The 27721-nt window shown below is 36.3% G+C and overlaps 2 protein-coding genes across 4 annotated transcripts in view; one reads left to right on the top strand and one right to left on the bottom strand.

The window, feature by feature from the left end:
- The window catches only part of RPS6 (ribosomal protein S6), a 55132-nt gene extending 32860 nt beyond the window's left edge, over positions 1-22272 (top strand). Inside the window, exon 6 of the mRNA XM_069776038.1 lies at positions 22230-22272. Coding sequence (XP_069632139.1) covers positions 22230-22257 — 28 coding nt within the window. The 3' untranslated portion in view covers positions 22258-22272. The remainder of the gene's footprint in view (positions 1-22229) is intronic.
- Positions 1-27721, bottom strand: part of DENND4C (DENN domain containing 4C) — a 78747-nt gene that overhangs the window by 22450 nt on the left and 28576 nt on the right. For 2 of the 3 annotated variants that reach the window (XM_069776027.1, XM_069776028.1), the window contains exons 3-21: positions 23452-23704; positions 22390-22459; positions 20944-21113; positions 19129-19370; positions 18177-18243; positions 17443-17501; positions 15939-16083; positions 15408-15583; positions 12069-12169; positions 10369-10587; positions 9218-9363; positions 7981-8016; positions 7611-7741; positions 6650-6782; positions 5977-6183; positions 5176-5304; positions 3571-3715; positions 3092-3238; positions 719-844 (exon numbers count right to left, since the gene is read on the bottom strand). In XM_069776027.1, the coding sequence (XP_069632128.1) occupies positions 719-844; positions 3092-3238; positions 3571-3715; positions 5176-5304; positions 5977-6183; positions 6650-6782; positions 7611-7741; positions 7981-8016; positions 9218-9363; positions 10369-10587; positions 12069-12169; positions 15408-15583; positions 15939-16083; positions 17443-17501; positions 18177-18243; positions 19129-19370; positions 20944-21113; positions 22390-22459; positions 23452-23704 (2702 nt within the window). The remainder of the gene's footprint in view (positions 1-718; positions 845-3091; positions 3239-3570; positions 3716-5175; positions 5305-5976; positions 6184-6649; positions 6783-7610; positions 7742-7980; positions 8017-9217; positions 9364-10368; positions 10588-12068; positions 12170-15407; positions 15584-15938; positions 16084-17442; positions 17502-18176; positions 18244-19128; positions 19371-20943; positions 21114-22389; positions 22460-23451; positions 23705-27721) is intronic. The other variant, XM_069776029.1, reaches the window with a different exon arrangement.

Raw genomic sequence — 27721 nt, 5'->3', positions numbered from 1 at the left:
TCCCTTAGGTAATTACAACCTAAAGGATCAGTCCTTACTAGGTACTGAGCATTTCCTGGAAATAATACCCAGACAGATGACAGTAGACAGTATTATGCAGAGCACTTAGCTGTTCACAAGTTTAGAGCATATGCCAACTTCTTCCCTTGCTATTTTTTCAACTAACAAAAGTAGAGCAGGAACAGCAGTTCTAAGATTTTCATGCAGGGCTATTTGTCTAATGACAGTTTTAGAAGTCCTAACTCCCATTAAGGATCTAGTAACACAGACATGAAACAGATTCAGTAGTGAGAAGGACAAAATACAGAGAAACTAAGGGCAAAATCTGGACAGAATACAGGAGATGACCACATTTTCTACAGCTGGGAAGAGTTTGTAGGAAAAAGTAGTGCCTTTTATTAGGTCAACTGGTACAGCTAAAAAAATGGCCATGTTTTCAAATAAACAAATTAGAGGAATGGAATACAAAATACTGTGTGCCCCAGCACTTGTCCAATTTTTCCATCTATATTAATTAGTCTAATAAAGGGCTATTTCTACCTATACATATTCCACTGCTATTATCTAGGGCACAGAAGTAGTCCACCAGATTTCACACAGTCGTATTTTGACCTTGGCAACATTATGAGTTCAATACATCAAGTTATTTGTAGTAGTCTAATGCATGAAGCAGATTTATTACAAAAAGCCTTCATCGATGTAAACACGCATACTTAACCTCCTATTAGGTCTTCAGCTTTAGAAGAAATATCTTTCTCTACTTGTGTTTCAGTTGCATGAAGACTATCTCCATCATCTCTTAAAAGTTCATCCTTTGACCCGTAGCCCTGGTCTGACTGACCACCTGTTTGAAGGAATACAAACACATGCCTCAGATTTGGTTTTCTTTCCTAAATTAGTTTTTCAATAAGAAAATAAAGGAACTGAAATTAATTTGTTTCACATTTTGTTTGTGAAGTTTATAGTAAGATCACCAAAATGCCTTATCTGTGCACAGATCTACTTGGTGAGACAATTAGGCTGTACAATCCAAATTTACTTTTCTAATTATTATATTAAATACAAATTATTCCCCAAGGAACACTACAGTGATTAACTACTTTTAACGCACTGTATCTCCTTTCATTCCTTTCCCTTCTTGTTAGCATGAAATATTTCATTGCTGGGCAAGTTAAATTCTCAAATGCATCTACAAAAGAAATTTAGACAAGTGCAACAGTAATTGAGCAAGCTTCTAACAATGACTACATCCCTGAAAAGAACTGTACCATAAACTGTGCTACATCTTCGTGCTATAGTGCAAAGTATAAAATTTAATAGAAAAAAAGTAAAAATCTGGACATTTTTAAAAAGTCTTGTTCCTCCACGATACCAGTTAAACTTGACAGCTGTAACTCATTCTTAAAAAAAACAAAAAACAAACCCAAACCAAAACCCAAACTAAACAGTTTACAGTAGTCCAAAAAGTCTGCTATAGGAAACAATCCAGAAAGACACTCTTTTCTTTGTTATTTTTACCTGAAGTGCTGCTGCATATGCAAAAGTACAAAAATACTATATGGGACACATCACACAGTGACATGTTAAACAGGATTATTTATATGCCTCAGAGTACCTGTTAGAATACATGACAGTATTTAAAAAGATCAAAGTGTAAGTAAGTTACTGAGTGTGAAAGGTTTTAGGAAGCTCCGTAAAACTTGAGTGACAGACATAATTTATCTACAATGTCATATACATATGACTGCTGTTTATTTTACCAGCAAAGAGGAAACATGTAAAAAAGGTTTAAAGTTAGAAGTTTGAGCAGCCATCAGTTATTACATTTGCCTACTATATGAAAAACCTTTTATACAGAAAAGTAAGTTCTGACATTCTTCAGTCCTTATTTTCTCCCTATCATCATTTCAACAATGTTAGTATCCCTGCTTTGCACAGAAGTGAAAACACCCTATCAATAAATGGGTGAATTACCTGCAGAAGTAACATTCAAGGGTAGAAATAATGCACACGTGCATCCAAGGCTTCACACCATATAAGTCTGCACCCCACACCATGATAGCCAAGGACAAATGCGGCACCCAAGAGACAGCAAAGAGCAAAAAGCAGAGCAACAAAGAGCAGAGAGAAGGGAAGTTCAGTAATCTAGGCAGGCATATCAGATGAAGCAAAGGAATAAGACTCAAAGTTCTCTTTACAGAAGGCCTCAAGACATTAAAAACATGAAGAGTGTGCAAGAACCATCTGTACATTAAGTTTTGAAGTACACACAGAAACGAAGTTTAGTTGAGACTGTGCAAAGGTAGGATGTAATCAGTACTATAGCAGATATGAAGAACCATGAATTTTGTCTTGCCATCTCAAGTGATTAACTTCTGTGCACTCTTTTTACTCCAGTTTGTCTGGAAGAGTGCACACCGAGTTTAAAGCATAGTTTTTCTCCAGCTTTTCACCTGTCTTTCCACTCCCAGCATGTCTCATAAAGGCTACAACAAGGTTCTGATAATGTCTATATTTATTTCCAAGTTTAGCAACTACTATGAAGAAGCTTCAATAGGGCCTTTAAAAGCATAGTTTACTATAACCAAACATAACATATTAATTCCAGGAATGCTGATTAGGCCTTTCTGGATTACCATCAAGGAGCAACATTCTAAAGTGTTAGCTTCTAATCACCTCAGCAACTTTCACTCCTTTCCTTTAATGCAGAGAAAGGTTTTACTCAAACAGTCATTGCTATAAAAAATTACAATATGCAAAAATTGAACAAACTCATATGTCAGAGGTGTCATACCTTTCTGAAGATTAGCACAAAAAGCAAGGTTCATGAGACCACAGCAAGACATTTATTTTAACATAACAGTACTTCTGCTACAGTTCACTCTAAACTAAAGAAGTAGCATGATCAGCGGTGAAGGAGTAATATTCAACAACAGTGTATTTCTTTGTCTTTATGTAGTTTAACTCCATGCTTCATTCTCTACAGCCTCAAGAGGGGAAGGTGGTGGTTGTGAAGGAGAAATCAACAGGAGACTAGAAAATTTAGCCTTTTGGGGGACTGTTAGTAGTGAAACCCAGCAGAATCTAGTACCTGTGCTAGAGTGATTATCAATGGAATCAAGCCTGACTAAGTCACTGACGAAGACAGTGTGCTCCCCACTGTTAGCATCATTAGAACTATCCACGCTACCATGGCTCACCATGTCCCCATCACTTCCACCCGTGGTACTCCGCAGAGCTAAAGACATGAACGAGAGCTGGTTAGTAAGAGAGGATTTAACTTTTCAGGTTTTTAATCAAATGTAACATCTTCAGACAACAGTAAATACTTTTGCTTGCACATATAAAATAAGGATATGAAATTCTAGCAAGAGAATTCAGACAATTAATTCTTCAGCGTGCGAAAGACATTCTAAGACTGTTTCAAGCATCAAGTTGGCAATTATCAATTTTTATACACTTAAGGAAAGATGTTCCACTTCTAAAAGCCACAATGTTAGCTGCAATCCCTCAGAAAGCATGTCATGCTCTTCTTCAGCAGAAATAAATCCATTTCAACTAACTTATTACCTGAAATCACAGGTACTTGTAGGCTCTGCGTTGATTTCTTTAAGCACTGCCTAAATTGTGCTGTGCCACGAACTACATTTCGTACCTTTGTCCACAGGAATATGCCACTGCGGTTACTGCTAGGCCAAGGAGACTCTAATACCGCCTACAGAAAGAGATATTGCAATAATAAAAACAGTAAGAAAGTTACACTAAGAAACACAGAACAGTGAGGAGCTTTTGTTTCCATACTCAAAAAAGGCATTTCCTGTCAACCATGGGAAGAAGGACAAATATTTGAGTTTTTATGAGCTGTTCCCTTTTATCCCACAGTTCTGGATACAATAGCTGAGTAACAACAAACACTGGATCAAGATTTCTTTAAGTAAACAAGGTGGGTTTTATTCTTATTTATATACTTCGGTAGCAACAAAAGACCATAGTAGCACCTCTTTTCCTATTACATTACATAGTTTACTTTACTAAGAAGTTTCATCAACATACTACAGGAACTTGGAAGCAAGGAAAAGAGGGGGAGGCTATTTCAACTAGCCTAATTCCAGTCTTCACCCATCCAAAGGATCCTGCTACCTTAAAGGATACACCTAGGAACAGACAGTTTTGACATGGAAGCTCTAGAATCATAGAATCATAGAATCATTTAGGTTGGAAAAGACCTTCAAGATCATCGAGTCCAACCATTAACCATGCCCACTAAACCATGTCCTGAAGTACCCTGTCCACTCGCTTTTTGAATATCTCCAGGGATGGTGACTCAACCACTTCCCTGGGCAGCCCATTCCAATGTTTGACAACCACCTCAGTAAAAAAATTTTTCCTAATATCTAACCTAAATCTCCCTTGCCTCAACTTGAGGCCACTTCCTCTCGTCCTGTCTCTAGCCACCTGACAGAAGAGACCAACACCCACCTCACTACAACCCCCCTTCAGGTAGTTGTAGAGAGTGATAAGGTCTCCCCTCAGCCTCTTCTTCTCCAGACTAAACAGCCCCAGCTCCCTCAGCTGCTCCTCATAAGACTTGTGCTCCAGGCCCCTCACCAACTTGGTTGCCCTTCTCTGGACATGCTCCAGCACCTCAATGTCTCTCCTGTAGTGAGGAGCCCAAAACTGAACACAGGACTCAAGGTGCGGCCTCACCAGTGCTGAGTACAGGGGGACAATCACCTCCCTGCTCCTGCTGGCCACACTATTTCTGATACAGGCCAGGATGCCGTTGGCCTTCTTGGCCACCTGGGCACACTGCTGGCTCATATTCAGCCGGCTGTCAACCAGCACTCCCAGGACTTTTTCTGCCAGGCAGCTTTCCAGCCACTCTTCCTCACTAGACAGGTTCCAAAACCTGGAAACGGAAACACTATAAATGTGTATTTCAACAGAATTTTTGGTTAGCCAAACAGCACAGGAATCTACACTTAACAGTGTACAACCATACAGTGTAGATCCAGTGAACCATAAGCATGTCCAAAATGATTGCTTGCTCAACAGAATCAGCAAATCCAAGTGAAGAGCTGGAAGAAACAATCTTCAAAACATGCTACAGGACAACAGGAGTGACAACAGCAAGACAGACATTGGTCCAGTATCCCTTGTCAACACTTCTCTTACCTTATTGTAATAACCATAGGTGATGGCATTTGGCTGTATTCCAGCATTTTTCATTTCAAAGAGGACTCTCACGGCCTGAACAGGCTGACCCCACAGTCCACAGAGCTGCATTACAACTCTGTAGCAGACCTGACAAGATACAGAAATGCATAAATGGACTGATGACAAGGATTTTGAAACAGCTTCAGCTCTTCCCCGATTTTCAACTTTTACACATGTAAAAGGGAGAGCATGTGAGAGCAGCTATTCAGTACCTGATACTCAACAGCCAGAAGAGGGAGCAAAAATTAAACAGGAAATCGCACGAGCTGAAATAACATCAGCAGTCACATTGTTGAGAATGCTGAATTTTTTTCCACTTGGCTCTTCTGTTTGCAAAATAAACGAGGGAAGGAAACGCCCACACAAAAAGCAGGATAACTTGCTGCTGTGTGCCTGTGGATACTACTGGAAGAATGGCATGCTGCACACAAACCCATTATTCCTTCTGTTCAGTAACTGCAAAGCATTAATTCAAAGTGCATTTAAAAAATAGGGATATTCAAGAACTTCCTGCTTGAAGAAGTCTGGGAGAAGTCTAGCAACACTAAGTTGTAATACTTGACCGAGCTGACACTACACTGGTGACAAAAAAGGAAATTAATTTCCAGTTGCCCTAGTTAAGCAGACTTCTTTAAGATCATGTCAAGGTGGCTTCAAAACAGGTGAAACTGTAAATATGCTTAACCTGGTGAAACACACTATATTTGGACCTTGTCTTCTATTCCATGTTCATGGTAATGTTTTTTTATTCGCACTTGCCTCATCTAGTGGTTCCACATCAGTTTTCCTCATTTTAATTAGAACATCGTATGCCTGTTGCAGTGCTTTGACCTTGGGATGTGCAACTCTGATGTAGGCTGGCAGACAAATAAACCATAGGCTGTAACTATGACTGAAGAGACACTTAGCCCATTGTGGGGGGCTTACATAATACTTCTTGGCTAATTTATGAGCTGTTTTTATCTCCTGTAAGGGTGAGACAAAACAAAAAAGCAGACAAAAGATGTAACATCCTGAATCTAGAAGCCATTACTAACTCAGATACAGGCTTCTTAAAAGTAAGCATTTAATAATAACAGACAACATTCAGCTGAAGCTCCTTTCTTACCACTCTCTTATTAAGGCTCTCTGCAAGCAAAAACTAGCATCACAATTAATCCTCTTCTTTTTTCTCCCCCATTCAAGTATTAATTTTAATTTCCTTTTGTTCTATATTACACTCTAAAGCTTAAAAATGGGTTTGCCAGTAAACTGTAATCTCAGATGCTAATTTATTTGTTGCCTACTTTCTTTTGCAAGTGTTGATCTCAGTAGTTACAAAGACTGAACCTCTAACAACATTAACTTACAGAATAAATAGGTAGTGGCAATTTTACCAAAAAACTTCATATCTTTCAGTGTTCACATACTGATTACGTAAGACTCATCTGACCTGTTTTGTCCTCTTTGCCATGAGTGCTGGACTATTTGAAATGCTGCTTCCAGCTGGGTGTCTGCTGAAGGAGAGCTTGAGCTCCTGTGGCCTGTCAAAGAGCTTGAAATCTAGTCGTGGGAAGTTTTTATAGCTATACAGATGATTAAAAAAAACAGAAAATAAAAGATTTCACATACCTGCTCATAGCAGGAAAGCCATACAAAGACAACTTGCGTGCAAGGAACTGACAAACAGGAGAATAAAGAACCAGGGGGAAAAAAAAATAAAAAAAAAAGGAAAGAAGATAGCGAGATCCTTTTAGTCTTATTCACACAGGTATCACAAGAAGATGCCTTGGACATTAAATCTCCATAGACAATGGAAACAAGAACCAGACTGCCATCCATGTCATGAAGGTCAGGGAAGCACAGATGATAATTAACAAGGACAACAGTTGGAAACAGAACCTTTGCGACCTCCAAGAGAGACAGGAAGAAAAAAAGTCATACCCAGAGTGTCTGAAACTCCACTCTTCCTGCACAGGGTTGAAAAACACTGAATGAAAGAAGTCTGAAAAGTGGAGTGGGTATTTTGTTCTTTTGGTTCATCAGCTGCAGATCAATAGTACTGGGCAGATCCATTACCCACCCCCTGTCATTCCCACTATGGAACAAAATACACGTAAGTGGCTCAAACAGGAAGAAAGAAACTGAATACAGGAAGAAAAAAGTATTACTATAAAGTTGGCAAGAAGTTACTGAAAAATTGAAACCAAAATCCTCAAGCCCTCAAACATACACACACAAAAAACACTGGCTTCTAGAGCTTCAGAAACTTACCAGAATCCAGGCAGTTCATATCTTTATAAAGATTCTTCTGAACATTATATTAAGGCAAGTCTTGCACCAAGATGGAACATCTGCCCTGCTTAACATCATAAGCATTCTAGTTTCATTACATGTGGCTGTTTAACTTGTACCTGTATTTTGGCACTCGCTCCTGTCCGTCATCAGCGGGAGGTTCTGGTGGCATTATGAACACTGTGTGTTCACTTTTTTGTGACTCATCAAGCTCAATCAACCGTGCATCTTCAACAGAATCTACATCAACCTGAAAACAGAGTTTTTACTCTAAGTACAGAGTTTGGCTTTGGGATAAAATGTCCTTTTTAACATTAATTATTTTAGTATATGTAAAAATATACTTACTATGTACTGTATTTGATTATATATATAATATATAAAATAAATTAACTTTGTTCTAATAACTCAAATATCAAGCCCACAGCCTTGTCTTTCCATTTTTATTTCACGATCAGATATCCCTAAACATTTTGAAGGACAATGTACCTTTTCTCCTTTTTCTGTTCCTTTATCTGGAAAAAGCTGGGAAAAGAGAAAAAAAAATTAGTTCCTTCTCAACTAAAAAAAAATCCTAAATAATTCTATTAAAGCTGTGTCATTTACTGTAATATTAATTAGGAAACACTAAATTTTCATACTACTGTAGAAGCAATTAATCTTTTCTTCAAATAATTCCTTTGCTGAAAGTAAGAAAATGCAGTAATCGGCATGCTTTCAACCTGTTGACATTAGCTACTAAATACAAAATCCTAAATCTATCAAAGGAAAGTGCTTTCATTTAGTTTAATTGAAAGAAATTGCTGTTTTGCAGATATTTTCTGCAAAATTCTGACAATTTAAGTATGCAACACATTAACAACCTGCAATAATATCAAATTATTAACAATATTAAACAAAGAATACTCTAGATGCATACTGTAGATGCATACCCCCCATCCTCAGCAGAAGGAAAAATAATGGCAAAAAAACTTTTAAACACTTATTTTGTGGTCTGTTTACAAGTGATAATTTGATTGGAATCAATATTGAATCAAAGACTCAGTCTATAAGAACTTGGTATGAAAATGAAGGTTCTGTCCAGAACAAATCATATATATACACCTCAAAAAAACCCCATATAATTCTTTAGCTCCTAGTTTTTATATTGTGAACTTGGCATTTTACAGATGAAGCTATAAGCTCAATAACCCATCTAGACTAGAACCATGCTGAAGAGACTTTGCTTCAAAAAACAAGAAGGGGTTACAGCAATCTTTCTCATATAAAATACATGCAATGAAAGGGGATCTTATCTACATAAATGAGATTTGACCACAAGTGGAGCACTAGGCATGTTTTTGTGTTTTAAGTTTAAATTGTGTGAAAAAGAGCAACAATGCCGATGAGCACTGGTAGGTAATTCCACATTAGAGGGAGGGTGATTAACATTTAAAGGGAAGACATGGATGGCATTGTGCTAAAGTGTCAGCTACTGTTATTTCTCACATTATCTTATAGCTTGACATCCTACAGGGCTTTAATAAAAGTTTCCTCCATCAACACAGACAATGATGACCATGCAAGAAGATGAAGGAAGAAAATGACTCAGAAATAACCACCAAGAATGCCAAACCCTCAAAACACTTGCTTGCAGAGAGTACCTACCTTTACAACTAAAAACCAGGACAATAACACAAAATGAACAGAAGCATATAATATAATAGTACTGCTACATATTTTTCACCTTTTCTATGCAGTCATCAAAAAATGCCAAGCCAGTATCCTTGTCACTCACAAAACTGCACTCTTCAATAAAGCGGCTGAATATCTGCGTTTTGGTGAGATGTGTGTAGAACTTTGTATAGGCACGGTCTCTGCTTTTTAAAAATCCTGGTTATAAAAAGGAACACACAACTAAATACCAGTTATGATTTCCAGAAGAAGTTAACATATGAAGTGTCAACATAAAATATTTAAAGTGCTATTACATAAAGTATTGGCTTCATCAATAAAAACAACTATTTATCACCACTTGCATTCGGAAGATTAAAATGACAGCTTTTTTTAAAATAATTATTTTTCACCATAGTTAACAATGCTTGGCAAGCAATCATCCCTATGTAATCCACTCACTGTGTTTGTTGACTTTTTGTGCAAGAAAAAGATGATGACCTCATATAAAAGCAGAAATATCTAACAGTTAAAACAATACAAAAGTAAAAAATACGTTTGTTATCCTAAGAGGTGATGGGCCTGAAAATATTTAAGACTTTCCAAACCTCTGACTAAAAAATCTCTAATCAAATCTCTCTGCCAGTGACTAAAAAAATCCAACCCCAACCAAAAAAAAACCCAACCCAAAACATCACCACCACATACAAAACAAAATACCTGTGACATTTTATCTAGCATTCAGCCCATGAACAGATCTGAAAAGTTAAGGTGATAACATGAGGAAAACAAAATGACGTTTGCTGACTATTGTTTTGTTATGTTTCTAATCTCTGCCCTGTTCTCTATTATCTTCCCATTTATATCAAGAACATTACTTTGTTCTTCATTACTGGGCTTCTGGCATTTTTGCTCTGTACAAATTGAGAAATATTCTTTCACTCCCAAGAGCTGCCCTTATGGAATACACCATGCAGAGACTACATCATGCTACTGAAAGACAGCCTTTCTAATACCAGAGCCACTGCAAAATCGCAGTTCTTTGTGCATATATCAGTGTTCTAATCAACTTTGAATAGTTTAACTTTATACAATTGCAATTTTAAATATTGCCAAGAATTGTACAACCAAAGGGAACTTTGACTTTTTAAAGTTAAGCAACTCCTCAACCCTAAAGTTGTAACACTGCCAATGCTATCAGCAGCTGGTTTGCCTCACCCTCACCTTGATGATCAAACAAGGAATCAGCAGCAGTTGCTTTATTTGAAGGTGCTTGCGTGATTGGCTTGAGGAATGTTCTATAACCCTTTAAAATAGATGCCATGAAACGGAGAAAAGCTTCCTGGATCTCCATCTCAAGTTCTATCATCTTCTTCTGCCAGGAAAAATCTGCCTCAATAGGAGTCATCTCCACTGCAGAGCCTTCTTGAGTTTTCCTGTGAACTAGCAATGAGCAACATATACAATCCTATATTAAAATTCAGTGCATTCAAACAGGTAACTTTTGCAAGATGCTGATGATGGATTTTTCTTTTTTCTACTTGCCCAAATTCAGAAGTGACAAATGCTAGAAATCCTATGATTGTTTTCCAATTGATGTGGCCCATATAAAAGACAGGTTACCTCAGGAGTTGATTATGTGTTTTTCTAACTCATCCGGTCCTCTGGGACATGAACCAATGAGGAGGATCTCAGTTGAGTTAATGTTACCACACACCCAACTGAATGTAGTCTTTCAGTAACAGATCAACACAAAGGAGCATGTTTTCCCTGTTCTGAAGATTGCACATCTAGAAAGAAAGGGCCTAAAACTATTTTTCTAATAAAAATTCTAACATTTTAATACACCAAAGGGTAGAAACAAGTAGATGACATTCAGAGTTTACTCTTGCACTCTTGAAAAAACAGTAGCAGGTACTGCTGGAAATTATAGTTCCACAATTTCCATTATAACAAAAATATCAATTATTGTAATATAAATATTTCTATATAAATATAAATAAATAACATATCTATTATAGTATTGCCAAAATAGAAAAACTATGTATCTATCAAAGATCACTAGTTCTGGTCAAGTTAAAACTAGGCAGTAGTTCTGTATCAGGTAGACTGCATGACATTCCCTGCTGATAAAACCAAAAGAAAAGTTGAAGATTTCTAACCTCATATATATGAAGTAAAGGCTATCTGCAAACAAATTATAGAAAATTGAGGCAAGAAAATCTACCTGTTAATGCACTTTTCTGTTTTGGTAACTTACAAATTTTATGTATCTTGTATACCTATGAGGCTATCATTGTCTCCTTCTCCATAATGATGCAACCTAACATACTCTGAAACAGCTTACATTAAAGAGCCTGTCTACAGTCAGAAAGAAGCAATACCTGAGAACTGTTAGGTCAGCTACAACTTTGCTCTTACCTGTCTAAGTCATTAGGCTGAAGATGGTCAGTTTTTCTTTTTCTTTTGACAAAATACTTTGTCAAACTATAGTTACTTGATTATTTTTGTAGAATAGTCATTATCTGAAATATTCCACAGTATCGGCACAATAGCTAAGATATTCAACATTATTTTACTCATATCCCCGTTTCCTCTATTATTTTTGATCAGAACTGTGAATATTGTTCTAGGTTGAGATCCAAACGTGTTTTAGCTGAATCTTTGTTTAAATATAATTTAATCATGAGTAAACACTAAAAAAAAGCCTAAATTTTGAGAAGTCACACCAAAGAAAATAAAAGTCTAAAAAAATAATTCACACTACATATGATAGAATTAAGTCCTTACATTTATATACTAACACACCTAAGAGTCTTAAATTATAGTATGAGAAAATTTAGTAGTTTTCTTTGAATATTTACTTTCCCTGCTTTAGGCAGTTTTTGTTCTTACCCCTTCCCATTTTATTTTATATATTTCACCTGCTGCCAGCTGTGGGTGCAGTTTCTTTAAGGTGCTGAGCAAACTTTTACAAGGCTTCTTAGGAAACTGCTTCCAGTTGGTGCTCTTCTTATCATCTGATCTAAAACACAGGGGAGGGAAAAAAGGATATATAAAATACAGACCATATAAAAAAAGAATAGCTTCCACAGCCCTAAGTTGCTTCATTTTCAGAACGTAGTGACTAAAAAAAAGAAATTGTTTTGAATAGAAAGAAATCTTGTTACTGTCCATATTTGTCAAAATAAAAAAATGGAGTGACATAACTCAGAATTTCATTTCTTCAGTTACGAGTAGAATTTTCTCCAGTCTGTAAGAAGGATCTGCATTAAGATTTGATTTAGACTTTTTAGTTGAAGTTTCACTTTTAGTTGAAGTTTCACTTAGCTGATGTCCCTTTCAGAATTTTATCAGTCTTTCAGTCTAATTTAAGCACACTAATCTGTATGTGATTACTATGCAAAGTCTACACTACCTTAAACCTGCCATACTGCTACGGATACAAATAAAGGCAGTTCAGAATACAACATGAACTTGTTCCAGCAAAATGTTGGAAGACCAGTCTGGTAGCTTTATGGTCATTTGGTACACGGTAACATGTCTATGGCAACACAGTTCCAGCTTCAACCACAGGCTAGCAGGGACTAGGAAGACTGGCAGTTCAGTTCACAGTTTGGAAATTACGTGGTTGATTAAGCAGTGGGGTAAATTGGCCTAAAGGGATGCTCATCTTTGTTAGAAGGACAATGGGTACAATGCCAGACCTTGTTTAAGCAGTTAGATATAAAGAGAGAGAGTAGGGAGCAAATCCTGAGAACTCCTACGCCTCTTTCTGGAAGGCAGAAGGTGGGGGACAATTGCCATAACAGAGAGTACAGCAAACCTTGTGGCCAAAAGATCTAATCAGTTATTACTATCCGAGTTGATGCTGTCAATGCCTGTTTTGCACTTTGCATCACAGTGAAATATTTGTTCAATTATTATTTGCTCAACTGGCACCGACACAGAACTATCTTAGAAAGGAAGCCAAAGTTTCAGGAGTTAAAGAAAAGATGCACTCATATGAATGCCTTTGCCCATTTTTTTCCCCACCATAATGGCATGCCTATAAACAATATAAGCAGTACTGTTCCAAAAATGCAAGGAAAAAAATGTTGCTATAAAAATAAAACAAACTCTCAAATCTTTGCCCTAAAAAGGCTACTTTCCTTAACCAGCTTTCAGTGTTACTTTCACAGAGATAGTTGAAAACATCCAAAAAAAGGCATTAAGGAAGCTACTGAATGAATAAAAGGCCTTCAGTATTTTTTGGCAGTAAATAAATCTCCAGTCTATCATAAGGAAGATAGCAGCAAACTTGCTCTAAAAAGACACTAGACAGACAGACTGATATACTAGAAAATACTGAATTTTTCAAATGTTATGCTTCTAGTACACAGTCTGTCAAAGTAAGCAACAGTGCTGTTAAATGCTTTTAAAAAAGCAGCACTGCCACAGAAATAAAGAGAGGCAGAAACAGATGTGGATAAAATAAAATGGAATATCAACCTTTACTCACTAATAACATGGTATTTTAGAATTCTGTATGATCTTCAACACAAAGGGCTTTATTTCATTTTACCTACACATCTCCAAGACTGAAAAATATCCTCATTTCCAGGTTTAAAAAGTTTTATAATTTAGGTACCAACACCTCACATTTACCTAAGTCAAATGTTACAGTCAAATAAGTGGTACAGATGAGATACATGTAAAATGGGCAGCAAAAAAGATCAGTTGACTATTGGAAGAGAAATGGACTTGTAAGACAGTAAAAGAGAAGGTGCAAAAATCTTTCCAGTTGAGTGCCTCATAAAAGGTCAGCCACTGGTAGGTTTTTCATTCAGTAACCAATCCGAGTAAAGTTGGTACTTCGTCTTTCTAGCAGTCATCCCAACAGAATCTTGACATCCTTATCACCTTACTAAATCCCCTGTTTCTATCTCCTTCATTTTTCTGCAACCCAGTCTTCAACTTCCATTCTACTTATGAACAAAAATATTCAGGTATTTCTCACTGCAAATATCTTCATATAAACAAGTTATCTTCCTTGAGTTTCTTCAATACATTCTTCTTTCACAACACCTATTATAATTATTCTTTTGGTGGCATAATACTTTGATATACAGTGACGAAAATGCATTTTGCAGTGTTTTTAATGGGGACCTAGGGGAGGGAGGAAAAAAAACAAATAAAAAATAAACACAGTCTGCTCCATTGTTTACTATTTCCTTTGATGCTACTAATAAAACAAAGCATTTCAGTAATGTAAAGGAAACATTGCTTCAGTAGAGGAAGGGTCCTTTTGACACAATGAAAATCAAGAAAGCACTCAACTGACCCATAAATCAAATGACTAATTCTAACTGAAGTTAGTAAAAAAAAAAGTCAAGAGTTAAAAAGTGACATGAGATGAAGTAAAACTATATTTTCACAGAGAAAAGATGTGCACTTTATTTAGTGATGTTCAGCTTCATCCTGAACTAGCTTAGATGCCTCTTTCTATTTATGATCTAATTAATTTAAAATGGAAAGGTTATTCATAAAGTTACTAAATTAAACACCTGAAACAACTGAATTTTCAATTCAGTTATTTGTACTCTGATTTAGATACATTACAGAAAAACAGAAGAGTTACTCTGAATTAGGGTCTCCTCAAGGTGTGAAGAAACTGTTCATGCAACACCTACACTTCAAGAAAAGCATTAGAAACATAGTCATTAAGTGACAATATTTGAGATTGACTGTAGTCGACACACGAAATTTTGCTTGACTGTTCTCAGCAGAAATTTGGCTCTTGTAACTTCAGAAAAATTTCTTTGTTACAGAAACATAAAGCGCCCTGAGTGCAAGACAGCATCAAAAGCTGTCATGAAGGGTCCTGAAGAACTCATGTTCATACCAATAGTCACTGAACACAGGCAAACCAAATTCAAAAGTGGCAGGTCAAGGTGAAAATTAAAGAAATGGTGGGGCATTAAAAAAAAAACAAACAATTTTTCTTCCTCTTTTCTAGCTTTTATCCCATTTCTCTAATCAGCAGTACTCTAAGTAGAAAAATAAACCAGAACACATTACCTTTGTTACTAAATTTATAGTAACATCTGCATCACATTTTTATAAGCAGTGGCAAGTGTTGACCCTTGACTTAGTAAGTTTTAATTTGCTATGAAGCATCAGAAATGAGAAAAGAACAGAGGACAGTAAGAAATGAGCCATCTCCCGAGCATTTCAGCAATCTCTCTATCTACAGATAAATGTAAAAACTCCATAGAACTTACATGTACACCATGTTTGTGTCTAAGTCAATGCACACAATATCCTGTGGTGGATCATACAGATCAAAGTATCGTGAATCAACTCCAACAATAAATGGAACAGGTGCACTGAGTACGGTGGCCAGAGACAAAGGACAGAGAGGGATATATGGACATTGCCACTGAAATGGAAATATCATCTGAAGGAAAAATTAAATGAAATCAATGCATTAAAACAAGACAACAGACACTGTACAATAAAACCTAAGAAGTTACATGCAGCAAATTGAAATTGCTGGAAGCATTGTAACACTGTCTGAAAAGAGTCTTCAAGTTTGACCACTTATTTATGGCACATCTCTTAGTTACCTATGCAAAAATGTTGATCATTCTAATAGTTATAACATAAGACATGCTAGGGCACTTTAACTAAATGTTATTGCTGGGAAAAATGATCATTTAGTGCATCAATCATTTTAACCTAAAAAAGCCTTGCAACAACTGTGGAGTTTGAACCGATTTCGCTCTCTGCTGTACAGAACACTTTGTACTTACAGCTACTACAGCTTCAGCAACTCCTGTCAACACAGCTGGTCTAAGAGAATGGAGGAGGATCTTGCCTTCTAGTAATACAAAGAGCAACAGAGTGGCACAGTTTTCCGGTCCAAGATTCATGAGCAGAGTGCTAAAGTTTGCTCCACTAAGGGGTGGGTGGGAAGGGGGAATAGAATAAGAATGTTACAGGATGTTATAAAAAAAAAAAAAAAAAAAAAAAGTCACTGCTATCAAACTTCCGACAACTGTTTGGGATTAACTAGTTGAGTGCTGCTAATAATACCACACATCAAATATCTACCTATTTAATAGCTATCACCTCAGTATGAGACTTGTACTGCCACAAAGAAACCTAAATTCAAATATTGCTAAAACATATGCTATATCATGCTACTGCTGAGTTTGCATTGTTTATGGCAATCTCTCTCATATATGCACTGGCATCTTTTCTTCATAACAGTAAAACAGATCTAACTGGTGTTAACAACTAATCTGAGCACATATAATACCAGTAGTTTCATAGGACGGATTACCTCAGGCAAAAATTGTGAACTAGAGTATCCATTTGATCTTAGAGTCACAGTATCAAATTCTAATACTAGTCAAGCAAAATCAATCTATCATTCTGATATCAACATGCATGTAGTTTCTACAGTTTAGACTCCATTTCATTGTTTGGACTGTACACATTTAGGAACTGTAATGACATCTGTAAGAGCACAGGGGTGTAAAATCTGTCCTTAGAAAAGTGCTTACATGTTACTTTGCAGTTTGGTGGCTGGCTGCAATTTTTCACTTAAGAGGCTATGTAACAGATATGATTAAACATGGGATTCTTCTGCATACAGAATATTACATTATAATGTTTAAGGGGTGAGATTAAAAAAAAAAAAAAAAATTTGGTTTTTAACTTAAAAACCAGCCAAAAATCAACAAAGCCATCCAAACAAAACCCCATGTCAAAATCATATGGACATCCAGCCCAGAAGATGCAGGCAGTATCCACAGAGACTGCATCAATTTTCAAGCACAAATATAAATTTTTAGGTATGCTTCTGAATTTCTGAAATGTTTGCACACTCATGCATTGACTGATTTCACATAACTGCTTGACATAAATGTCTCTCTTGGATCCGAAAATGGAAAAAAACCCAACAGTCTATATATGCTATTAGAAAAAAGTTTTGCTTACTACACAGGTTCTGAAAATACAAGATATTTAAATACATGGGGATTTTTTCATCACAGCCTGCTTCTTCTTTCTTTCGAGTTCCTACAATAATCTCATAATTCATCCTTACTTCAGGATAATGAGTGATACTATTCTTCCACAAGGGACAGGTCTATGTCAAAAAGACAAAACTGTATAATATAATAAATGTGTATTGAGTTTTCTCTTTATAAAACCTAATGTTGCAGTAATGTTTGGTTTCCTTCTATGACTCATTCCCATTTGCATCTGAATTTTTCAAGTAGCATACATTTAAAGCATTAATAATGATACCTTAATGGCAATGGTGTAGAAACTGGCTGAGACAATATTAATGCATCATGGGCAGAAAGCTGAAACACATAAAGTAGTACGTGATTGATATGGACAACTCCAAAGTTAATACACTATAATATTCCAATATAAATGTATATCCATAGTCTCATAAACTGCCTGGCAGACAGAGTTACAATGTCATGTAAGAGACGCAAATCAGAGACAATCTTTGCTACTTGTGTTCCCTAGGTCAACAGAGCTTGTATTAGTCACTGAAACGATTCTCAGAAGTTACAGGAAATTGTCTGTGACTCAGTGTTGAATATGTGACTGCTGCTAGGTGATTAAACAGAGAAGCACAAGAGACAGTGCCTCAGGGGACTAACCTTTGACCCATAGTAGTGGGTGGACAAGTGAGAGAAAGACAGAAAACAAACAACCCCCCCACTGAGGTAATGCAAATGGTGCCTATAAAATTAAAGGATAATATATGCCAGAAATTTCAAAAGCGCAAATAGGAAGCTGCTGCCACCCACACCACCTGAAGTCTGAAATAGTCTCCTTTGCTAAGTTACCCCAGGTTTATACCAATGAAAGAGAAGGCCAACCCATCCATCTCCTCCTCTCTCCCTTCCAGCAGATGGGTATTCAAAGCTGAGTAAAAAGCCTAAAGGAAGAAACCAGGCTTTCAAAAGCAAGAAAGAAGGTTTGCCATTATTGTAACTAAAAATGGAAGCAAACGTTTTACTTACCTGCACCAGAATTCTTGGCCTTTGTGGTGAAGGGAAAGGTATATTGTGCATAAAATGGGATATGTGCCTGAAAAGAAGTCAAGCTGTTAGAAAACCGGCACCAGGGACTCATCGGGGGGAAAAACAATGTTAATCACATTTCGGAATTACTATGGTACCAAGTTTTAGAAAGGCCATTAAGATTTATTTACTGGTTTGATAATTTAAAAGCCTATTTATGCAAACAGAAACAAAGAAGCTCCGTTCACTCACATTTAATGCATGAAAATTTATACTGGCATCTTCAGATACATATGCAAAAGATAAGAACACACTGGCATTTAGGCAAGCCATTTAAAATCCCAGGCAGCCTAACCTCATTCTACAGAGTTTCTAATGAGGCTTAGCTAAGAGAAACTATATACTTCACTGCCAGATGTCCAATACAATTTTGAAGGTAACATCATATTTCAGCAACTTTTAGGACCATGAAAAGCATCCTCTACAGAGTTTATGCACACACATACACAGGCACGCACGTTCTCTCTGTCTCTCTCCCGCCATGCTATGCATTAGTTGCAGTGCTTGGAAACAGACACAGATATTCATTGCTAATGTGCACAGTCCCTGAGCTTGTATTTATTAACCTAAAATGCAGGACTGCAAAAGTTAGCATGTATCTTATCGCTCAGCCATCTTCTGTGTTTGATGTCATTAAGAGAAAGGTAAACAGGCTTGACACGTTCTAACAGAAAGCCACAGTAAAATCCAGTTCACTTTCCTAGCACTGCAAAAGCCACTACTATTAAACAGAAGCAGCAGTAATTTCTATCAGTATAACATATATTACACAGTTCAAGCAAGAGGATGGAGCAAATATACCAACTAAGTAAGTGTGACATGTATAAATCACATGACTCCTTGAGCCGATATAACTACCTTCCCACATTAACTTGAAAAATATTTTACATACTTTTCAATGGGAAGAGGATGAGGTCCAGAGACAGAGAGTTTGTAGATGAACATAAGAAATTTTCGAAATGCTTCAAAGAAAGGCCAGTGTGAGAGAAGGCAGATGCATTTGTTGGAATTGATGGACTTGGAAGTAACCACTTTCCTCTCTACAGCTGTCAGGAGACCCAGCTGCAATTGCTGTTTTTCTGTTAGCAGCTCCCGGGGATAAGGCTCATAAAACTGAATAGCAGCACCATAAACCTAAAAGGTGAAGAAAAACAGCTGAGCAGACCCAGTATTTAACAGGAGACTGGATTAGAACTTTCCAAGCATCCTTAAGTCTTTGGTGTTTGCACACACACTACAGTGCTTTCGCGGGTAGCTTGTGAAATGCCTTTTCATTTATGTAAACATACACAAAGTATCCTTATAAATGAAAGGCTCTGGACGCTTGTGCCTCTCTCCCTCTTTTTCATTCCACTTTACTGAACAAAGTATTCATACTCAGTAAATTGAAAGGGAAGGAACCAAACTGCATGCTGTGACAAAACCCTACCCATTAACCATTATAGTAAAAAAAAAAACAAAACAAAACCCTCTCATGAAATGCTTGTGCTCAGTAAATTCCCCTATCATTAATACACTAAACAATAAAATAATTTTAGCTTTGACTTCACTCATTTTATCAAGCTAAACAGCTACCAATCTCTTCTAATATTCCTTCCCTATTTGTCAGAGTTTCATGATTTACTGAATTGTTCTGGTAAGCTTAGCAAAAAGAGAACAGGGAAAGATGGATACCACAGTATACATTCTCTCTGAGAAAAATACTGGCAGGTACTGCATTCCTCTTTGCAAAAGAACTATTAATATATTGGAGAAAGACTTTTTTTGTTGTTTGGAAATGTAGAAGTATATAAATTTTCCTGACAAGGGACTCGGGCAGAGTGGAAGATGACCTGTTAACACTAATAGAGCCAAACTGCTGTTTATTAGTCAGAGAGCTAATCACACATTACAATCACTTATTCCCTCATGCAGTTCACACACACAGACACAGCTGGCAAGGTGAAGCAACACCTGGGAGACCAACCCCAAACAAGGGCTCCCTTCCTTCCTCAGGTGTACCTATAACCCTGTAGTCTCTGTCTGTGTATAGCAGACACTGCCTTATCACATGTGGGCTGAGTCATGCAACACTTTTTTGGTGCCTGTGTGTGCTGGTGGCCTTATACAGATTTGGCAGATGGCTGGTGTTCCAAATGCATCACTTCATGTAAATTCAACAGGATCACTGGTCTCAGGAGCTCATCAGTTCGTCAGAGCCTCTCACATGCTACCTCTCAGCACATACTTTTCCTCTCCCTGCCCTGCTGTTTTCTGGTAACTATTTTTCTATTCAAGTACATAGATACCTACAGAGCCAAATTACACAAATTCACACAGAAGTGGCTTTTAAGGTAACCATAGGAAAACCATAACAACTTAAACATTGCTAACACATGTGGTAAGTGAACATCTCTTTAATATGTAGGCTACATTTCCCAGAAACTTCTTACTTGAAAGAATAGAGAAATCCATGTGCTGTGAATTTTGGTTTTGTTAAGTGTATGGTTCAGCTTACATGGGACTAAACAGCACATACTCTTCCAGCTATTTCCTGTTCTGGTTTACTTCCGTCTTACATGAAGGCTTAAGAAATACAATTTTATAAGGGAAGTATTTAACAATTTATTTTGTAGTATTTCTCAAATACAGAAGAAAAAATGCCAATTTATCTCCACAGCAGCCATTTGAACTAAAAGCAAAATCTAGTCACAGTGTGGAGCCATACCTTTTCTGCAGAAGAGCAGGTCAGTACAAATGTTGAGAACACTGGTAGTGGATATTTGGTTTGTGGGTCCCAGCACTCAATAGTAGCTCCCATAGGAAGGCAGAAGAGAGGTACGGATTCCGATAGTGGGAATGACTCATAGTTTTCTTGAGGATATCTGAAAATTAAGCCTTCAGAATGGGAGAAGGAAAAGTAAGCACATTTGCTTTGCAAGCTCTAAACAATGTAAGCAATATATTTTCCACAACATACAGCAAAGTCTGTTGGTCGTCTGGACTTTATAACCGAATGTTACATCTGCAGAAGAAGAAACTCTCACATCTGACAGTAAGACTAAGTCATCCAAGTAATAAACATATAGAAATTGTGTATGAATACTGAAGCACTCTCTTTTGGTAAGTGCTCGAAAAACAGTACTTAGTAAAAACTAATTAGTGAAGATTTTTACCTTAAACCAGTTGGGAATTACCTGTGCTATTTAAATGTGCCTTTGGAATGGATTTTATTACAAAGAAATTCCTATGAAGAAAGTAGTTATTTATCTACTGTAAAAACAGCAGCAATACCTCCACTGAAAATAGGATGAACTAGCTAAGTGTCCACATTTTCTGCTAATCACTCATTATGTTCAATTTAAACAAATAGTTTGTTCAGTTTTCATAAATATATCTAACTCTTGCTGGTAGAAAATAGGCACACAAGCATCGGTTTATTATTGCTGTTCATCTAGCTTATTTTATGGTACACTGACTTAATTATCTACGCTTACCACTTCTACTTGGTAGTTTACTCCTTTCAAAGGAATTTGGTACATGTAGTGCTCAGTAGAAATTCTTTTGAAAGGTCTGACTTCAGAAAAAAAATAATAATCTGTAGCAATGCATTAAAAAACTTACAAAAGCCAGATTTAAAAGAAAATACTTTTTGTCATTTATTGATCAGAATATTTTTCACTCTCCTCAAATAAGAAACAAGTGAATAGTTGTGGAACTGAAGAAAAGAAACACATTTAATTTTCAAATTTAATGAAAGATGTTGCATTAGCTGTGAGACATAAAAAGAGATATAAGTAAGGTTGAATAGAATTCTTAATTACTCCTTCTCCATCATCACCAACACAAGAAATATGAAGCCTTTTGTTACACCTGAAATGCTTGCTAAGCTTTCCGCTAAAGGTCCTAATCTACCAAACCTGCCATGATTAGAACTAAATTAATAAAGAGTAATGCCATTCCTATTTAGGCTTTTTTTTTTTTTTTTTTTTTTTTTGCCTGGGACAAAGTGAGGATTGCAAAGAGGCATTATAGGAGTTGATTTCAACTGACATGCTCTAGGAACAGAATACTGACAGACAGCACTTAAGCTTTTAAAATTATTATTCAATTTCAGCAAGGCATTCAAATCCTTCTGTTACCACGTTTAGACAGTGCTTCTAACATTACTTACCAGCTTTATATGCTAAGGAGTTAGAAGCTGGCACAGACTTCTTGTAACAAAGGTACACACTGGAACCCCACTGGAAGACACAAGTTTCATCTTAGAACCAGAAGAGATAACAACAGGCAGCAGAGGAATCAAGTATAAGCATTTGAATATACTCCTAGTATTACAAACAGAGCAGACATTCAAATAAAAAGTGTTACAGAATAAAATGACTGGTTGGCTGCTGAGTGCATGTTAATCATGAAATCAGGAATTCACCCTTCTCACATTTTTTAGAGATTACAGGATTTATGTAAAATAATCACACCACCACACTACTCTTGGACTTATTCCAACAGAAGAACAGGGAAAAGTGAAGCAGATCATTCGCAGCTTCACATTTTCTTGGTTAATTAGAAGGAGATTTTTATGGGAACCTCACCCATGGAAGTGAAATTCTAAACATCATCAGTTGAAGATTTATCGTACTTCCATAAACTGGTTATTTACATAGTGGTTTTGCAGTTTGTCTAAATAGACTTTGCCATTTGAAAAAAATCACTTATTTCAGTCTGAGTAAACTAAATGCAAAACAGACTAAATAAAAGCGAACTGATTGAAAAAAAAGTACATGAAGAACTGTAAGCAGTAATTATCATTCTTGCATGTCTTAGTAACATAGGCATTATTAATAACTAAGAAAAAAGTGTTCATGATTCATCCAGAGTGTCAGCATCACCAAAGAGGGGGCAGGAACAAGATTAAAAAAAAAAAAAAAAAAAAATCCATCACACTACTCCTAAATAGCACCTAGACATGAATATGCAAACTGAAGCAGTGAGTAATCAGTATGAAGAAGTAATTCCTAACACAAAAGGAAATCAGAGCAACAAAACTTACAAAAGTGAAGTCTCACACATGGTATATAGAATGAAAGAATTACGATGTAGTGATAGAACACAATTATTTAACAGTGCTAAGAAAAGTTCAAAGAGCTACTCCTTTGGGTTGGTTTGTTGGGTTTCAAAAAAAAAAAAAAAAAAAAAAAAAAAAAAAAAAGACACACTCAAGCTTTTAAATACTCACCATACCACAATTTAAATTCTTATCTACTTTGCAGAATGTATGAGGAGGAGTTTCTCCTTTGCTGGTAACAATAACACAGATATCGGTCACTGCCAATGAATTTTGAGGTCGTACTAGAGGAGCCCTTCGATATGTGATAAAGATCCGTTGAGAAGAAGCTGAACTGTTGTTAACATTAGCGCAACGACCATAAGGAGTAGCTTGAATCACCTCGCAGCCTGAAATGATGCGTTCCTTCCCCTCATATAGAACTCTGCAGCAGGAAGGAAACAAAATATTATGCGCATTCAAATATATATGAAGTTACTTGGACAAATTCACAGAAACTGCCTATCTGTTAGCACCCTATGTCATTATTGCAACATTCTAATATGCATTTTATATATTGTCTCTTGTTGTGCACGATTTGAGGTAAAGAAACTGTTGAGAAACTGTTAATTATTATAAGAAATCTCTGTGGGAACGTATCATAGTTATGGAAAAATAAAATCAAGCCACACTGAAAAAGATTTAGTTAAAGAATTAGTAGGAATGCTGCACTATCAATGAAAATTAAATATAAAGGAAGCTTTAGTTTGTTTGCACACATGATACCTGATAACTTCTTAGAAATATTTCCATCACTAAAATGTCTGGAAAGTCATTTCAAGCTTGCCTTTTTTTTCCTTTTAAGGAATGTTATTGGAAAAGAACAACAGAAGACAGAAGTCTGCTTCCTAGATGAATTTTTACAGGAAAAAAAACCCAAACCCAGTAATGATTTACATTCATAGTTTGAATAACATTCCTTAATGGAAGCTGGGGGGAAAGACAAACTAATACTCCACTCCACAGAAAAGGAAGAAATAATAACTACAATTGGCTGTACTCCTAGAAAGCGGAATATGTCTTACAAGGCCATACAGCAACACTCACATAGCCAGTTCACTCGTAGATCACCACATTCTTAGCAAAAAAAAAAGATTCTTCACAGCTTCACAGCAGCTCAATGAACTAAAACTTTATATTCTGATCTTTCCCAAACATAAAGCTAGTAGGAAGTGACCATGAGAAGAAATGTGGAAGGCAAACCATATATCACTGCCATATATTTAATGCATAAATGCTATGATAGGGCATGCTTTATCTCCCGTTCCACAACCAAAATGGTTCCATTTGCTTGATTCTCTGCAGTATGTACAGAGTACTTGCCACCTTCAAATGAGTTTTCATCTTTACAATACTTGGCAAGATTTAAGATAAAGGTAACACATTAAAATTTTGCATTTTGTGACCTGCAGCTTCCCACATGTAGTCCACCACAACTTTAAAATAAAAAATAACCAGGCAGTGTATCTTTTACTGTCCCAAAATACCCTTGGTTAAATGTTTGACAGACTACTAGTAAGTATATATTTGGAAACTTCAAAAGGTCATGTGAATAATCTAGGAAAAAAACCCCAACTTTTCCAGATCCAACAATTCTCAGAACTTTCAAAAAACTACATATCATTAAACTTCCCAAATTACTTAAATACTACCATCCATCTTTAAACTGGAATATTCAAATATTACTGTTTATTCCGATTCCACAGAACAAATGCGTATCTTGTCACAGTATTGAGGATATATGTGAACTACAGTCCTAGAATACTTTAATAAAGCAAAGAAATCACACGAGTCGGGAGTATATTGATGTAACTACCAGGCTGCCATATAAATTTATTCAGATAGTTCATGGAGGACAATATACTTGCCTTCAATAATGGTTTCAGTTGTAAAGAATCTGATCATCACACTTTTTCTACATTTAAAACAATGTGTAATCTCAGATTCAAAACCAGCCTAATACCAGTATTTCCAAATTACAACTTTAGTTTTAATATACTACCTACTGGTTCAAGATACGTATAAAGAAAGTACATGCTGTTCCAATTACTTCTAAATTAAATAATCTTCTGGAAGAACATGTATTTTGCTCTTTTTATTGGGTTACCTACTTCATGAAGTTGAAAAAAACCCAAACAAAAAAAACAAACAAAACCAACAACCACAATGGCAGCAGGTCTCAGGCCACCTTCATTGTGCATAAAAAGTTTACATTAACTCTTCACATCACTGCCTTACATTAATCAGAAGAGAATATTAACAGAGCAGTCTCCAATGGAAGTTTCAGTTCAGTTTTATTTTGATTTCATGTATTTTAAATAAAATCCACGAATATAAAGCTATTCCAGAAACATTTGTCAGCTGACAGCTTTTGAGAAGGAAAACCATATTAATCAGACAATTCCAGCAATTCAATTTAATAAGTCTACAAGGATTCTCAGGAAGATACTTAAAGACTGAACAATTTCTCAGTTGTGCAAATACTTCTAAGAGGTAAGGGGCTGACCAGTACTCAAGATTGTAACAGTGGGGTCACCTCCCACCAAAAGCAAAAAGAAAATGAAAGCAACTCTTACCCTTTCACATATATAACAGCAGAAGTATTATTAAAACTACACCATTTCCTGACCTCATGCATAGTATTGAATTTAAGAAAACAAGCAAACAGAAGAAAACCACCACCCAATGATCACTCAAATTAAACAATTATTTTAATGATTCAGACAAAAACATTCAGAAGTGATGCATGAAATATTTAACATGACACCCTGTATATACAAAGTCCTCCCTGAGAGAGTAAGTTTACTCTTACTTATTCCAACTTCCAGTGTCTGCCTTCAATTATTAGTACTGATCAGGGTTAAGAGTTGTTTCCTGCTTCTGTGAGCTTATACTTTGGCCTGGATGCTAAGTATACCTTATTTGCTACATTATTCTATCAACTTCAATAAAGTTTAATTTCAAGCAAAATGTAACCTACAGTTTCCTCTAGATGTTAGGTCCTGTCTTCGTAATAAAAGCAAAAAAATCTTGTTATCTATTCATACGGCTGTTTCACGTTGCACATGGAAGTTCTCTCACGACCAATTTTACTGATTCAAAGGTATACTTCAATACATCAGTTAAAAGAGTTTAGAAAAGATAAATACTACCTTCCTGCAGCTGTTGAGTTAAAAACCTTAAACCACTGAAAATTTTGCTTCTGGAAAACCATTTCAAAATAGGCAGACTGTTACAAATTGCATTGTGTGGGGCTGCTCTCCAGCTTGACTTCTCCTCTAGGTCCAAACACATTTCTGCCTCTCACAGTCCTTATGCAAAATAACTTTTTACAATAACTCTTCCCGTCTCATTTAAGAGAAGGCAGTATGCAAGTATTGAATAATAAAAGCACTAAAATAAATATACTAGGCAGTAGGAGGGTCAGAGAAGCGTTGGGTGAAGCAGAGGGAAAAGATTGACTTATCTTTTATTTCTACTGCACCTCTATTGTTATTTGTCTAAACATACAAGTGATTAGTTTCATCATTACTACCCTAAGCTGTTCCAAACACCCAACTGCACTTGTCACACTAGTGGGATATACAAAACAATGGAAGATGCTGGCTGTTACAAACATCTTCCAGTTTCTATTATGCTTCTTCAAGTTTGAGTTCCCTTTCACTTTTTAAATACATCCCTAAGTAAAGAAAAACATTTGTTCAATTGATACTCTTGCAGATATTTTCAGAAACCAGGTATGCAGAATGAAATGGGCCCTTGGCACAGAATCACTAACCAAATTAAAGCTTCCCACACTAGTTTAAAAAAAAACAAAACCAAACAGTATGCCTTTACCTACACAATGCAAGTTACCTTTGCATTACTCAGTAATACTAGAACCTCTGCTTCAGACAAGAAGTCTGATATTCTTTCTTTGGTCCTTTCTACAGTTAAGTGTTACAAATTACCACTTACACTTAAAAAGCATTTTTCTGACATCTTTTCTTCCATTTAAAAAAGAAGTGCTGGAGCTCTCCCATATTCCTAAATCAAGTGTAAAACAAAAAGAGAGTTGAGATCTTGTTTCAAAGTCTCACTGCACCTAAACCCAAACAAATCTCAAATCTTGTTTCTTGTCTACTTCTGGAACATCACCAAAAATACTGGTTAGGAAAGCAACAGAATGACTAGTAGCTGAATTACTTATAGAAATATAAACTTAAGATACTAAATTTTACAGCTGTATGTAGGAAAAGGACCATAGAGATCTCTTGTCCTAGGATCAAACCTTTATTCTTCCAACTAAAAACAGCCACAGCAAATGCAACATCTACAGGCATGGCACATGGCCTAACTATATGCAAGTGAACACCTGCAGCAGGAAGTCACTCTAGCAGCTTGCAGACACTTCAACTTAAGA

This window comes from Haliaeetus albicilla, chromosome Z (assembly GCF_947461875.1).
Source record: "Haliaeetus albicilla chromosome Z, bHalAlb1.1, whole genome shotgun sequence".
Lineage (NCBI taxonomy): Eukaryota > Metazoa > Chordata > Aves > Accipitriformes > Accipitridae > Haliaeetus > Haliaeetus albicilla.
This window is presented reverse-complemented; position numbering and strand designations above follow the sequence as displayed.